Here is a 16,020-nt window from a genome sequence, read left to right on the forward strand (position 1 = left end):
TGATAGTGCTTAGGTCTTTTCTAGGTGTCCCTTTCTGAGTGGGTGGAGCTGACTATTTATACAGCAATGATTGGGCAATGATTACGAATCCTTGAGTGTGGGACTCGGAGTTACAACTTGCAATGCTTTTTCTAATTTCTTGAATGTGGGACTTGCATAATTACAGCATAGTTTTCAATTCCTTGAACGTGGGACTAATATGAACTTTGGCTCTGCAGGTTTCTTGATGGTGAAGAGTGATACCAATGTGGAGCTGCTTGTTTGTGTGGCAGAATTTCACGTATGGATTTTGTTTTTTTCTGTCATGTTATGTATGGCTGGTTGCTGTCTTCCTTTTCTTTTGTGTGTGAATATAGATTGAATGGCATGCTGTTTTGGATAAAGGATTGATTTGAATGAAGTGCTGAATTGTGATTTTACGCGTATGCAGCTGTTACGAATTAGTAGGTTTATTTTTCTCTGTGTTCTGATGGTAATGCAGCCCTGCTGTTAGTTAGAGTTTGGCTGTTTATAAGTTACTAACTGCAGGTTTTGTGTAGGTTTGAATGCGGTTGTTAGTGGTTAGGACTGGTATTTGTTCATAGCTTGAAGAAGAAAGAATAGCAAGACACAAAGGGCCGGGGCAGGTTGTTTATTTGTCAACTGAACTAGTTCCCGTTGGCTGCAGCGTGAATGAATGGAGGTCGAGCTGAATGAATGGTGTATGTAGAATCCTGCTGAATACTTTTGGAGTGCTTGAACTCATCCTTGCGTTTTGGCATGTATGCATTAGTGTCTGTTCATTTCCTTTGCCCCTGTATTGAATGTGCTTTTCTTGCAGGTTTTCAAATATTTGAATTGGGGTTATGGTGAGCTGAATCGGACTCTTGTGCAAGTCTATGATGACGAGAAAACACGTAGGGCTCCATCTGTTAAATGCTGCGAGCTTGAATATGGTATGACTTATGTAGGATATATATGGAATGGAAATGCTTGTGGTTTTATGAATCAATATCTGGTATGTTATGATTGTCACGTTTCTTTGAAATGGTAAGGTATTTACATGATGGGAATGTACGATGGATGTTTGAATATGTGATGTTATCTATATTTTTGCTTTGAATTTTTCAATGGTTGACTTCAAGTCTGAACTGGTTTTGAATTGTATGTACAGGACCATTTCAATATGGATTGTGGATTGGTATGAGGAGAAGTTCTGCTGATGAAAGCGGTTATTGCTGAAACGGTTCATGGTATTGGATCTCTGTTAGTTATCTGAAAGCTGACTTGTATTGGTTGTTATGAATGTGTATGTATGAGTTTATATTTTGAAATGAATATACATAATGAATTTGGTTTTAAATGTGCAGGTTTATGTCAAATGGAACTATGGAGAATGGTTCTAAAAGATATGGATTACTTGATCATAAAGCTAGTTAACATTGTGGTGAAACTGAGGCGGATCTAATTTATGGAGTCAGCTGTTGTTTTCTTTTTGTATAGTTGAATTTCGCAATGGACTTGAAATTTGTAATGGATTTGGAATTTCGTAACGGAACTGAATGTGTACACTTTGTTTATAACTTAGAATTATAGTGAAATGCTCCTCTTTTGGATGACATGTTTTCTTGGACTTTGAAGTAGAATTTATTGGATTGAATGAACATACTGTATGAATTATGGATGATCCTATTTGATTTTTAAGATTCTGAACAATCCTTGAATTGAGATGAGCTTGCATTTCTTCCAGCGAGTCACTGTTTGGCTCTTTTTGTTGATTTGAGCTTGAATTTCCTCTTCAAATTTGCAAACTTGGATGATAACCATATGATGACAAGATGAAAGCCCACAAATATTTTTCATGAAAGACTTAGACAAAAAATCACCCTCCTATGGTTGACTTTGATCAAAAGTCAAAGTTTTTGCTCAAAAACTTTTAAGCATTAGAATGATGCTTCAAGTGTGTCTAATCTTCTTGTGAAATCCCAAGTTCAGAGTACACCAATCTTTAATTAATAAACCAAATGAATTCCAAAGATGAGAAGATCCCCACGTCGTTCTCACCTTCTAAGGTCGACCGGTGAATGCAAGCATATAAACACATCTCTATTCAAAGTCAATAAGCACATACTTCATGTCTTTTGATCAGAGCCCAATAGAATGACTTGAATCACAAGTAAAACGCCTTGATTGAGGAGTTTCTTAAAGAGAGTGAGAGCTTCAAAGTAATATAACAACCTTAGCTCTTCAAGATCCTTGATCCCAATGCCAAATTATTGATTAATGAATGCATGAATCATGTTAATGTCCTAATGGAGATATGTACATGAATGAAAAGCCTAAGCCAGATGAAAGTAAAAGGGTAGGACAAATTTGGGGTATGACAGCTGCCCCTATTTAATCGTCTTAAACCTAAAGGTGAGATTGACGCCAGTCTTTCGAACCTTCGGGGTGGAAGAAGATTAAATATCATAGTACCAGAAATTTGTCCTGAAAAGATGGTATGAATGTTATCCTTATTTTTTATTTTTGTTTTGATATCTGCTGGGGAAAGAGATTTTTTTTTCTTTTTTCTGGTGGAAGAATTTACAGTGAGTAATCAGATGAACGGTGGTAGCTTGTAACGTAGCCAAGGTGCCAATACAAGTTTATTGATAGAAGCGACTGCTGTATGAAACTATGACTGAAAAGATAAGATCTCGTGCGATCTATGACTCAACATCGAAGGAAGATCTCGTGCGATCTTCCACACTTTAGGAGGAATAAGATCTCGTGGCGATCTACGACTCAACATCGAAGGAAGATCTCGTGCGATCTCCCACACTCTGGAAGAATAAGATCTCGTGGCGATCTATGACTCAACATCGGAAGAAGATCCCGTGCGATCCTCTACACTTTGGAAGGAATAAGATCTCGTGGCGATCTATGACTCAACATCGGAAGAAGATCTCGTGCGATCCTCTACACTTTGGAAGGAATAAGATCTCGTGGCGATCTATGACTCAACATCGGAAGAAGATCTCGTGCGATCCTCTACACTTTGGAAGGAATAAGATCTCGTGGCGATCTATGACTCAACATCGGAAGAAGATCTCGTGCGATCCTCTACACTTTGGAAGGAATAAGATCTCGTGGCGATCAATGACTCAACATCGGAAGAAGATCTCGTGCGATCCTCTACACTTTGGAAAGGAATAAGATCTCGTGGCGATCTTTGACTCAACATCGACTCGACATCGAGGGACAAAAGGAGACATTGTGTCAGACGCTCATCAGAAACTGAGGATACCGCGTATCGGCACCGTGGTTTGGGAATGTTTGTGATGTGGCAGCAGATACCAATCGAAGTTTGTAAGGACAACCTTTTATGTGGGGATGTATCATCGTCTTGATTGAGGGACGATTTGTATTATCTGGCTTATGCTTTGTATGCATGTTTGAATTTTCCTTTAGCATAATGCTCCATTTTCATGGAAATGCTACGCCTTTTTGTAGATGCAACATGAATGCAATGAATACTATATGCAAGGCGCCAAATAAAGGCTTTGGTGAGGCAGAGGAGCGGGATCATTGGGGTCCGTTGTCTGTTGTCTTGAGCCATCATCGTGAATTGATATTGGAACCCTACAGTACCAAAGATTATTGGTAACTGCGTTGAGGGTTGGAACATAGCCCTGCTGGGGATGAAATGATTTTGCTCGACTTTCCTTACATCCTAAGCTGCTTGGGGAATCACGAGTTTTGAGAGACCGCTCTTCGTTTGTCATATGGAAGAGGGATATGGACCTTTTCAGGTGCCCCATGCTTACCAGTACTGATCAATTATACTCTGGAACTTTCACGTGGGATGATGATGACCTTGGTGACACATCATGAGCCAAGATGATGGCTAGAACCTGCAACCTGCACAGAAAACAACGTTTGGATGCAAATGGTGCCCCTTAGAACACTTTTATGTTTATGTAACATCATGTTTCGTTTTGATTTTGTGATGATTGCCCCTATGCTTTCAATGCAATGTTTAATAACGAATTAAATCACATCTCGCATGCGAAAAAGAAAGAAAGAAAGCTTTTGCATCAAAAGATCATTTTATTGATGGAATGCCTGTGAATAGGCTTCTGTACAAGGAAGCAACTCCTAAATGAGGTAGTTGCGAAAAAGGAAATAAAATGCAAAGAGCAAAATGGCAAAGAGAAATGCTCGGATTTCCATTAAAACTGATATTGCTACAGTTCCCATATCCTCGATCCTCTCAATGCTTTGCTTCAGAAGGGTAATGGTTGGATTGATCCGTCTGTTCTGTCAAGGGCGTATAGTGATCTTTGTGAAAGATATTCGGACTGCAGCCTCTCGCTTTTGATCCCTAACTTTTGCCTGGATCGCCCTTTCGGGTTTTCAATCCAGCGGGATGCCCCTTTTTGCCTAAGTCGCCCTTTCGGGTTTTCAACTTAGCGGGTTATTCTCTTTTTTGTTTTATCCCTAATTTTTGCCCAAACCCTTTTGGTTTGCCGGGATGCCCTTATTTTTTCCTAGGTACGTCGACCTAGCGGGTCTTATGCGTAGTATTTTTTGACTGAGTCTGAATTGACTGGAAGCGGAACGTCTTCCCCATCCATTTTTGTCAGGATTAAAGCACCACCTGAAAATGCTTTCTTCACGATATATGGTCCCTCATAGTTGGGAGTCCATTTGCCCCTTGGATCGGTGTGGATTGGCAGGATCTTCCTTACGACTAGGTCACCTGTGTGGAATTCTCGAGGCCGAATTTTCTTGTCATACGCTTTCTTGATCCTCTTTTGGTACAACTGGCCATGGCAGATGGCGGATAAGCGTTTCTCCTCGATCAGATTTAGATGGTCAAGCCTCGTTTGAACCCATTCTGTTTCATCGAGCTTGGCATCCATCAGGACTCTCAACGAAGGGATTTCCACTTCGACAGGTAGTACGGCCTCCATACCGTAGACGAGGGAGAAGGGAGTTGCCCCAGTTGAAGTACGAACCGAAGTTCTATAGCCATGCAAAGCAAATGGCAACATCTCATGCCAATCTTTATACGTTCTAACCATTTTCTGGACAATCTTCTTTATATTCTTGTTAGCAGCTTCGACTGCGCCATTCATCTTTGGCCGATAGGGTGATGAATTATGATGTTCAATCTTGAACTCTTCACACAACTCTGCCATCATCTTGTTATTAAGATTGGACCCATTATCAGTGATGATCTTGTTTGGAACCCCATATCGGCATATGATCTCTTTCTTGATGAAGCGAGTAACGACTTGCTTGGTTACGTTCTTGTAAGAAGCAGCTTCAACCCATTTGGTGAAGTAGTGGATGGCAACAAGAATAAATCTGTGCCCATTTGAAGCTTGTGGCTCTATCCGTCCGATCATGTCTATGCCCCACATAGCAAAGGGCCAAGGCGACGTCAGGACATTCAGAGGGGTTGGAGGGACATGAATTCTGTCAGCATACACTTGACATTTGTGACACTTCTTCACATATACATAACAATCACTTTCAATTGTCATCCAGTAATATCCCGCTCGCAAGATCTTTTTGGCCATAGAATGTCCATTGGAATGAGTTCCAAAAGATCCTTCATGAATTTCCCGCATGATCAATTCTGCTTCGTGTCTATCCACGCATCTGAGCAAAACTGAATCATAGTTTCTTTTGTACAGGACGTCTCCTGACAAGAAGAATTTGGATGCTAACCTTCGAAGCGTTCGCTTATCACCAATCGTAGCATCTTCGGGATACTCTTGCTTCTCAACATACCTCTTGATGTCGTAATACCATGGCTTTTCATCATACACATCTTCAGTAGTGAGACAATGAGCAGGGACTGCATGGGCAGGCTCTTTGTAACAGAGGATCGTTATGTCTGGCACTTCCTTAGGGGAGCTAACTTTGAACATAGCCGCCAACGTAGCCAAAGCATCTGCCAATTGATTTTCCTCTCGGGGGATGTGATTGAAGGTGATTTCCTCGAAAGCGGGCAGCAACTCCAAGATATAGTCCTTATAAGGAACTAAATTGGGGTGTCGTGTCTCCCAATCACCTCTCACTTGATGTATAACCAAGGCAGAATCCCCATAAACCTCAAGGATCTTGATTCTCATATCAATGGCTGCTTCGAGACCCATTATGCAAGCTTCGTATTCTGCGACCTTGTTCGTGCAATCAAAGCATATTCTAGCTATGAAAGGGATGTGAGTTTGACGAGGAGAAGTCAAAACTGCCCCAATACCATGGCCCATAGCATTTGATGCACCATCGAACGTGAGAGTCCATCGCTCCCCTGGTTCGGGTCCTTCATTATCATCTAGTTTCATGATATCTTCATCAGGAAAGTCAAACTTCATTGACTGATACTCTTCTAATGGCTGATGAGCAAGATGATCTGCAAGGACACTTCCTTTGATGGCCTTCTGTGTGACATACTGGATGTCGTATTCTGATAAAAGCATTTGCCATCGGGCTAGTCTTCCTATAAGAGCCGGCTTTTCAAAGATGTACTTTATCAGGTCCATTTTGGAGATCAATAGAGTGGTGTGAGTCAACATATACTGCCTCAGTCGGCGAGCAGCCCATACCAAAGCACAACAAGTTTTCTCGAGTAGTGAGTAGCGGGATTCACAATCGGTAAACTTTTTGCTCAGGTAATAAATGGCGCACTCTTTTCGACCAGACTCGTCATGTTGGCCCAACACACACCCCATAGATCCTTCAAGCACAGTTAAGTACATAAGGAGCGGCCTCCCGGGAACCGGAGGCATGAGAATTGGTGGCTCTTGGAGATACTGCTTGATCTTTTCGAAGGCTTCCTGACAATGATCATCCCAACGGACATCTTAATTTTTGCGCAGCAGTTTGAAGATGGGTTCACAAGTGTCAGTGAGATGAGAAACGAACCTGGCTATGTAATTCAATCTCCCAAGGAACCCTCGAACTTCTTTTTCATTCTTCGGTGCTGGCATGTTCTGTCTTGCTCTTACTTTATCAGGGTCGACCTCAATCCCTCGTTGGCTCACAATGAATCCAAGTAATTTTCCAGATCGCACTCCAAAAGTGCACTTGTTTGGATTAAGCCTCAACTTGAATTTACGCAAACGGGCAAACCGTTTCTCAAGATATACCAAGTGTTCCTCCTCAGTTTGGGATTTTGCAATCATATCATCGACGTACACCTCAATCTCTTTATGGATCATGTCATGGAAAAGAGTCACCATTGCTCGTTGATATGTTGCACCAGCATTCTTAAGACCAAAAGGCATCACCTTATAACAATATGTACCCCACGGAGTGGTAAAAGTGGTCTTGGTCATGTCTTCAGGAGCCATCTTTATTTGATTATAGCCAGAAAAACCATCCATGAAGGAGAACACCGAATACTGAGCAGTGTTGTCGACTAGCACATCAATATGAGGCAGAGGGAAATCATCCTTCGGACTTGCCCTATTCAAATCTCGGTAGTCAACACACATGCGTACCTTTCCGTCCTTCTTAGGAACAGGGACGATGTTTGCAATCCAAGGAGGATATTCACACACAGATAAGAAGCCAGCCTTCAACTGTTTTTCAACTTCTTCCTTGATTTTCAAAGCCATATCAGGTCGAGTTCTTCGTGGTTTCTGTTTTACAGGCGGACATTCTGGTTTGAGCGGTAACCTGTGCATAACTATATCCGTGTATAAACCAGGCATGTCTTCGTATTACCAGGCGAAGATGTCAACATACTCTCGAAGCAGCTCAATCAACCTTCTCTTTACATCACTTTGCAAAGCGGCGCCTATCTTGACTTCTCTCCTTACTTCTTCTATACCGAGGTTGATGATTTCTATGGCTTCTTGATGTGGCTGAATAGATTTCTCCTCTTGTCTCAAAAGTCTTGCCAATTCTTCAGGGACTTCACAATCTTCCCCACTATCCTCATCAGCTTGGTCAATTGGATTCTCAAGGATATTAAGACGTGGAACTGTAACATTATCATTTTTGATGGAATTCGAGCCGGATCTGCACGATGGATGATTTATGCCTTAGAATGCAACACATAAGAAGAAAAAAAGAAAAAAGCTTTGCCATTTTTGAAAAAAAGTTTTTAAAGTAAAAACAAAAATGAAAGAAATGGAACAGTAATTGCATGCGAAGATATGATTTTCATTCAATATTAAACAAATTGAAACAACATGGGGGCCCTTCTTTATACAAGCGGTCAAAATGCTTAGGGCGAAGCATATGACTTATCGAAACAAGAAAATTACATCTCCATAAAAGTGACTCTGGGGATGTCCAAGATAGTCCAATTGTTGAGCTCCTGTCCAGGCGCAGCATGGCAAACGAATCTAGAGAGATCTTCTTCATCATCATCATCCACGGCGAGAACCTGACTTCCAGAACTGGTGCTTGCACTGACGAACACTTGAGAAATGGGGGGAATCACCTTCTTTCCAGGAATTACGCTGAGCTGAGTAGAGGAAGATGGCTGATACCCAAGGCCATACTTGTCTCGCTTCTCATGAACATCAATCAGCTTGCCCCAGGCACTATGGGGAGTACCAACTTCTAAGAAGGCCTTAGCATCATTTAGAGACGAGAGGGGCGCTCCGAGTTCCTTCTTATTCTCAACCACGGGAAGTTTATCAACCGACACAATCTCTAATGCCTGAAAAGGTGTCTCTTGTATCTCTCCTTCCACTTCAACATAACGGTATGACGCCAGATTATTGACTATCAAATCCTCTTCACCAGTGATCACAACAATCTTGTCATTCACAACAAATTTCAAACACTGATGGAGGGTAGATGTCACAGCCCCAGCAGCATGGATCCAAGGACGACCCAAGAGGCAAGTGTATGAAGGACGTATATCCATAACATAGAAGGCAATATAGAACATGTGAGGGCCAATCAAGACAGGCAGATCAATTTCCCCTTCTACGGACCTTCTAGAACCATCAAACGCTCTGACACTCATAGTGCACGGTCTCATCATAACCCCATCCATACTCAGCTTAAACAAAGTAGTCTTGGGCATCACATTAAGAGAAGAACCTGTATCAATCAGAACACGAGACAACACAGCATCCAGACACTTGACTGAGATATGCAACGCTTTGTTATGTGCCCTACTCTCAGGTGGAAGTTCATCATCGGAAAAACCTAAACAATTACCAGCAGCAATGTTGGTCACAACCCCTTCAAACTGAGGCACGGTAATGTCTTGAGTTACGTGAGCGGAAGCCAGAACTTTCATCAGAGCATCACGATGGGCTTCAGAATGCACTAAGAGTGACAAGATGAAGATCTTGGCTTGGGTCTGATCAAGTTGGTCAATCACTTTGTAATCACTTTTCTTAATGATCTTCAAGAGTTGCTCGGCATCTTGTGCATTACGTGTTACAGGAGGACCAACAACAACTTGCTTTCCTTTTGCTTGTGTACTAGCCTCTTTATTGGTCTCTTTAGGAGGCGGAGGAGGGGCAGCAAAGATCCGACCACTACGGGTAATACCACTAGTGCCAGTAACATTAGTGATGCTAGAATTACCCACCGGAGGACAATCATATTTCTTTCCTCGAATATACACAGCATTATAACTCCAAGGAACAGCCTTGGAATTGCTCACAGAAACGGGAACAAGAGATGAGGTGGAGGGGGTCAAAGAGGCGTCTGGAACCTGAATGACCAACGGAGTTCTCGGAGCTTGAATAACCAAAGGAGTACTCGGAGCATGAATGACCAAAGAAGTGTCTTGAGTCTTTGACACTTCAGCAGGATAGTAAGGGATCTCTAAAGTGGCCACATCTTCACCAGAAACAACCCTTTCCACCCTAAGAACACCTTCATCCATTAGTTTCTGGATTTCTTCTTTCAACCTAGTGCATTCCTCAGGGTTAGAAGAACATTGCAAACAGTAGTCATGTAGTTCACACAAAACCTTTTGTTGCATAAGATACTCTCTGACAACTGCTAGCGGCATCCTAACCTCATTAACATCATTTACCAGGATCTGATCATCACATAACTCAATAGCATTGGTCGTACCAGCATGAGGAGGCATAGGATTATTCTGCACATTGGGACCAGTGGGGGCGAATGAGATAAGCTTGTCGTCAAGGAGATCCTGAACCTTCAATTTGAATGCTCTACACTTTTCAATAGTATGACCTGGAGCCCCTGAATGAAATTCACCTCGAGCATTAACATCATAACCAGGAGGGAGAGGACTAGGTGGAGGCCCAAGTTCACGGAGTTGTACCAATTGGCCAGCAAGCAACTGAGGGAGGAGTTGGGCATATGACATCGGAACCGGATCAATACGCCTATCTTGGAATCTTGTTCTTTGTGGGCCCCTTTGACCTTGGGGTCTAGGGTTCTGTTGACGATTCTGAGGAGCAGCAGCTTGTTGTTGTGGTACGAAAGGCTGTTGGGGTGCCATCCATGGTTGTGGAAGAGCAGTAGCATATGCCTGAGGGACATATAGACCAGGAACAGCATAAGGCATCGGATAATAAGGAGGTGGAACAGCAGAATATGCAGGAGCTCGGCTTTGGTCAACAGAGGCAGTGCTAGTCTCACCTTCCTTCTTCCTCACAAACCCAGAATACGGCTTCTTACCATTACCACTTGAGGTGCTAGGACTAGTAACACCCTGAATGGTACCCGCTTTGACACAGTTCTCAACTCTCTCACCAATGATAACCACATCCGAAAAGGAGGGAGAAGTATTACTAACCATGTGCTGAAGATACGGCCCTTTCAGAGTTCCCATAAACAGATCAATCAACTCGCGGTCCAAGAGAGGAGGTTGGACACGGGAAGCAAGTTCACGCCACCTCTGGGCGTATTCTTTAAAAGATTCTTCAGACTTTTGTGACATATTTTGCAGTTGAGCACGGCTAGGAGCCATAGCAGTATTGTAGTGGTATTGTTTCAAGAAGGCATCAACAAGTTCTCCCCAAGTACTAACATTAGACCTCTCGAGCTTCATATACCACTCTAATGGGGCTCCAGTGAGACTATCCTGGAAGAAATGCATAAGCAGAGGTTCGTTCTCAGCGTGAGCGGCCATCTTACGGCAGTAAGAACGAATGTGAGTCTCTGGGCAGGTAACTCCCTTGTACTTATCAAAATCTGGCACTTTGAACTTCGGGGGAATAACAATCCCAGGTACCAAGCACATAGCAGCAGTGTCGAAACTCGAAGTTATAGCAACCTCAACGGCCTTAAGGCGTTCTTCGAGAGCTTGGTACATCTTAGCAGTCTCAGTTAACTCAGCGGTAAGATCATGTTCAAGGTCAATAACCTCGTGGTGGTCATCCACTATCTTTGGTATCCCCTCAGCAGGAATCTCCTTAGTTTTCACCCTTCCATCAGCAGAATTGGTAGGAGTATCTTTTATCAGCCCAGCAACGCTCTTTCTGAGCTCTTCTTGCCCTTGGACAACGACATGAAGAGTCTCCATAAGTTGGGTCATTCTTTCCCCCATAACATCCATATCCCTACGGAGGGCAGCTTGACTCTGTTCAAATTGATCCATGATTCTCTCGTTGCTCCTGGTGCGGTAAGGATGTAAGAAAGTCAGCTTCGTCGTCGGAAAAGAAATCTGTTGTTGGAAGGGACCCCAATTAGAATCTGATAAAAAAAACCTGAAAATGCAGTATGATATGAGTGCATGGGTGCATGTGTGCATGTTATATTATTTTCAAGAATTTTTGGCTTTGTCTCGAACCAACACCACAAGATAATGAGAAATAACGAAGCGCAACCAAGATAAACAACCATAATCCATTAATTCCACAACCACGTTTGAAGTACAAAATATTCTGCTCTCATGAGCCAACAATACAGAAAATGGAAATAAGAACCCCATCCAACAAGACTGGTGGTGATTCTATAACAAAAAACCAATACTAAGCAGGATCTCCCATGTCCAAATGACGGAGTGGGCTATCTCCAATGTTCTTATAGCTCCAAGCCTTCATTTCTTCAAACAGCTTTTTGGTCTCAGCATGGGTTGGTCTTTTAATAACTTCTTGAATCAATAGGTCCTTTCTGAAATGCATGGTCTCCAAGTAACGGCTTCTCAATTCCCAACCTCTGGCCTCCTCTTGAGCTTGAGTATCACTTTGCCCCTTTTCCTCCACTCGACCCTTCAACTTGCGAATCTCTTCATAACACCCTTCAATCCTTGCCTGACGTTCCAGAAGGAGCTTGTCTGCTTTCTTTCGACGGGCTTTCTCTGATTTGGCTATATCAGTCTGGATTTGGAGCCTCTTTGTCAATTCCGCCAACTGATCCTCATAATGCTCTTTGATCTTCCTCTCTTGAATTTTAGTGGACTTGGGATCGACAACCACTCTCGGCCTCTTCTGAGAAGTGCTTCCCTTGGCATACAACTCTTCAAGCTCTATTTCTCTCATTTTCAACTTATGAAGGGCAGAAAGCTTCTCTTGCCTATCAGTATTCATCTTAACTTGCATCGTCTCCATTTGTTCAGTCAATTTCCGATTCTGCTCAACAGTCTGATTATAACGAGGCATGGAGACGATGTTGGGTTGTGCGCCAACAGGAGGGTACAAAGGATCCTTAATAGGGAAAGGCATCCCTTGGGTATTAGCCACAGTTTCGACCCACTTAGTATAGTTTTCATAAGTCGCACAGTCCCTTTGACCAAAATGCTTCTTGTCTCTCCAACAAATGTTCTTCCAGGCTTGCACAACTTCTGCCATCTGCCCAGTGTTGGTGGCTACATGATAAAAAAGGTTTTCAGCAATCTCAGATTGCTCAGGAGGATTGACGAAAGCATATCCGTAAGTTCTCCTAGCCAAGACGGGATTATCATTGATCCCACCTCTAACACCCATGAGGGGCACATTATTGAACCTTCCACAACTCATGATAACCTCCTTGTCTTCCAAAGATCTGTTATACCATATAATGTCTTTGGCTCTAAGTCCCATAATCCTTTCAGCCCATTTAGAGGTGTGCCTACTATCAACGAAAGCTCCACGATCAGGCAAATGTGATCTGAACCAACGGTATAGCAAAGGAGCAAAACATCTGACCAAACCCTTCTTTTGACGATTCTTTTGATGAACTGAATGATAAACATCCCCCAAGAGTGTAGGAACAGGATTCTGTAGAATGAACAAATGGATTGCACTCATATCAACAAAATCAGGCACGTTCGGGAACATTAGGACACCATAGATACTTAGAGCCAGGATAGCCCTAAAAGTGTCCCATTCTTTCGCTTCAGCAGCATCACACCCTCTTTTGACCAGGAACTCCATATGAAAACCCTGATATCTTCCTCTCTCGGAAAGATTTGCATCAACAACTGACTTGCTCAAATAAAGAGCCTTGGAGATTTCAATAGAAGTGGGAGCCTCCATGGTGCCATAGTACGGAACTTCTCCCTTCTTGATCGGAAAACCGAGGAAAAGAGAATATTCTTCCAATGTGGGAACCAAAAGGTAGTCAGGGAACGTGAAGCAACGGAGAGAAGGGTTGTAGAACTGAAGCAAGGTATGAACTCCTTCTTGCTCGTATTTGGTGAATGGCATCTTGAGAAGACTCAGAATATACCCATACTTTTCACGGAACCTGGTTGTTTCATCCGGCGTGATCTTCTTAACCAAACACTCGAGAGAATCCAGATTCGGATTTAGAAATGTGTAGGAGATGTTGCGACTACCAGTCTTCAATGGAGGAGCCATGAGTTGGTCGGAGACAAAGCCAAATGTTCCTGAAAATAAATAAACATGCATGTTAAATGATATGGCGGAATGCATTTCATCGGGAGAATCCTAAAGTCCATTCATAATTGCATATTTTCTTTTCTTTTCTTTTTGTGAAGTAAAATATTCTCTTCCTTTTTTCATTTTCTTTTTCTTTTCTTCTTATTTTTGAAGTGGACTTTAGAATTCTCCTCAAATGAAGTGACGTGGATGCAGTAACATGATGTGTCATTGTGCAATGTGGTGAGAGACTGAGTGCCTCTCGCAATTCTGAATATCTGAGTAACACTGGGTATAACAAGTTCAAAGTTTCGGCTTCAGATTGCAATGTGAAAATCCGGGTATGATGAAGGCTAGTATCCTGTCCCTCCCCAAACTCACGGGTATGAATTCTAGACACGGACAGGTGGTCCCTAATGGTCACTAGGGTCTACAGTTCCCATGGGGTACAAAGTGTTTGAGGCAACAAGCATGCCAGACACAGTGTTCCATGAAAGAACCTCGCCCAGCTGTGGTACCCCATATTGAACTCATCCATAGCAAGCGCTACGGTAGTCAACATGAGCATCCACGCTAATCCTATGTGTCACTGGCCTGGGTAGTGGGCCTTTTACCTCACACAAACCCCCCACCTGCAAAACAGAACAGAAGACCCCAAGGAACACAAAATATAATCCATATGCATGATGTGCAAATAGAAATAAACATGATATGCAGGCAGAAAATAAAACATGCAAACATATATACAAGATATAGACATAAAAAACAAATAAACACCCAATAAAAGAAACAAACAAAGGCTAGGATCGACTTGCTTAGGATGTCCCCAGCAGAGTCGCCAGCTGTCGCACGCTCGCGAAAAATGAACAGAGTCGCCACCAATATATTTATCCCATAAGGGAAAGGAATATCAGAAAACCTATTAAGGGAAGGAACAGGGTCTTGCGACCAGAGAATCAAGGTACGGGAGTCGGTTACGCAAGGGGAAGGTATTAGCACCCCTCGCGCCCATCGTACTCGATGGTATCCACCTATGTTTGTTTCTATCTAAAGGGTGTGTACTATGTCTACATGCGAATGAATGCAAAAGAAATACGGGGAAGAGAAGGAATTATTTACAAATGTGCTCGTTCAAGCCCCGCGACTTGATGCCTACGTATCCCTTTCAGGAATCAGAGCGCCGTAGTTCGGCTCCATATTTTTGTTTGTTTTTGTGTTTTTTAATTGGGCGGCGTTAACGTTCGCGCTCTTGCACAAGGGGACAGCCTAGGATGCAATGGAGCGGAAATAACGGCGCCCTTAAGAAAGCGAGAGAAGAGAGAGAGAGTTTGAGTGTTTCGAGGAAATCCCTTAAGCAAGGGAAACTCGAGTTACTCTTTGGTTTGTGTTTTTTAGAGATTGGGAACTTACGCCGGAATGGAACCCTTAAGCAAGGGAGCTCCAAGCACTCGAACATCCCTTAAGCAAGAGAAGTTACAAGCTTCCATTCCCTTTTTATTAGTCAAAGTATTTATTAGTCATTTTTTATGAGTTTTCTTGGTATTTTTTATGGGAGTTTATTCAAGTATTTTTAGATGGATTAAAGTTGAAAAGAAAAAGAACTAGCTTAAGAAATCTAGCCTAATATGAATGGGAATTTCTACCTAATGTTATCATGGTTTCTACCTAAGGTTAGGAATAGAAGACACGTGAAAAATAAAGCAAAAAGTGGAATATATGAAAATAGCATAAGAGCATAAAAAGAACAAGTAGAAAATATAGCACAAAAGTGGATTAAAGGTACTATTTATTTTTATGGTTTTTTATGAAAGAAGTTGAATTTTAATCAAGCTAAAGAAGCTAAAATGTGAACCTAAAGCTAACATTTTTATGAACATTTTTATATGAAAAAATATGTACTAAAGTCTAAAATAAGAGGAAGAAAATTAGCAATTTTTATTGTACAAAAGAAAATGATAAAACTCTAATTAAAACTTAAATTCTAATCATGGAAACAGGGGGGTGTGAACTGGATTATGGGTGTGAAGAGTAATAGGGGCGCAGGGCCCAGCCCAAAGGTTTTTGTTACAGCATTTTCTTATATCCTAAAAAATGGTTTTAAGATGAGCCTCAAGGAGGGGTGTCTTCAGCATTTCGTGACAGGCCCAAGGAGAAATCAGATTTTGGTTTTCACGTTTTTTATATCAATTAAACAAACAATGAATTGAAGAGAAAATTAAAAACAACAAAACGGTGCGTTTAGTGTGTTAGGGTAAACAAAAGGGGCGACGATTCGTCTCCCTCGTGCTCG

The 16,020-nt window shown here is 42.2% G+C and overlaps 1 protein-coding gene and 1 long non-coding RNA gene across 2 annotated transcripts; one reads left to right on the top strand and one right to left on the bottom strand.

Annotated features, from left to right (window-relative positions):
• Window positions 1-566: 566 nt before the first annotated feature.
• On the top strand, window positions 567-1,542 carry LOC131639282 (uncharacterized). The gene is made up of 3 exons (XR_009294914.1): window positions 567-701; window positions 821-1,232; window positions 1,350-1,542. It is a non-coding gene; the product is annotated as an uncharacterized LOC131639282 (long non-coding RNA).
• Window positions 1,543-11,692: 10,150 nt separating this feature from the next.
• LOC131639281 (uncharacterized) lies at window positions 11,693-13,709 on the bottom strand. The gene is made up of 3 exons (XM_058909780.1): window positions 12,524-13,709; window positions 11,983-12,397; window positions 11,693-11,813 (listed from the first exon to the last, which is right to left on the bottom strand). The coding sequence occupies exons 1-3, from the start codon at window positions 13,707-13,709 to the stop codon at window positions 11,693-11,695; spliced, it is 1,722 nt and encodes a 573-aa protein (XP_058765763.1).
• Between the last annotated feature and the right edge of the window lie 2,311 nt (window positions 13,710-16,020).

Source organism: Vicia villosa, unplaced genomic scaffold (genome assembly GCF_029867415.1).
Source record: "Vicia villosa cultivar HV-30 ecotype Madison, WI unplaced genomic scaffold, Vvil1.0 ctg.002577F_1_1, whole genome shotgun sequence".
NCBI lineage: Eukaryota > Viridiplantae > Streptophyta > Magnoliopsida > Fabales > Fabaceae > Vicia > Vicia villosa.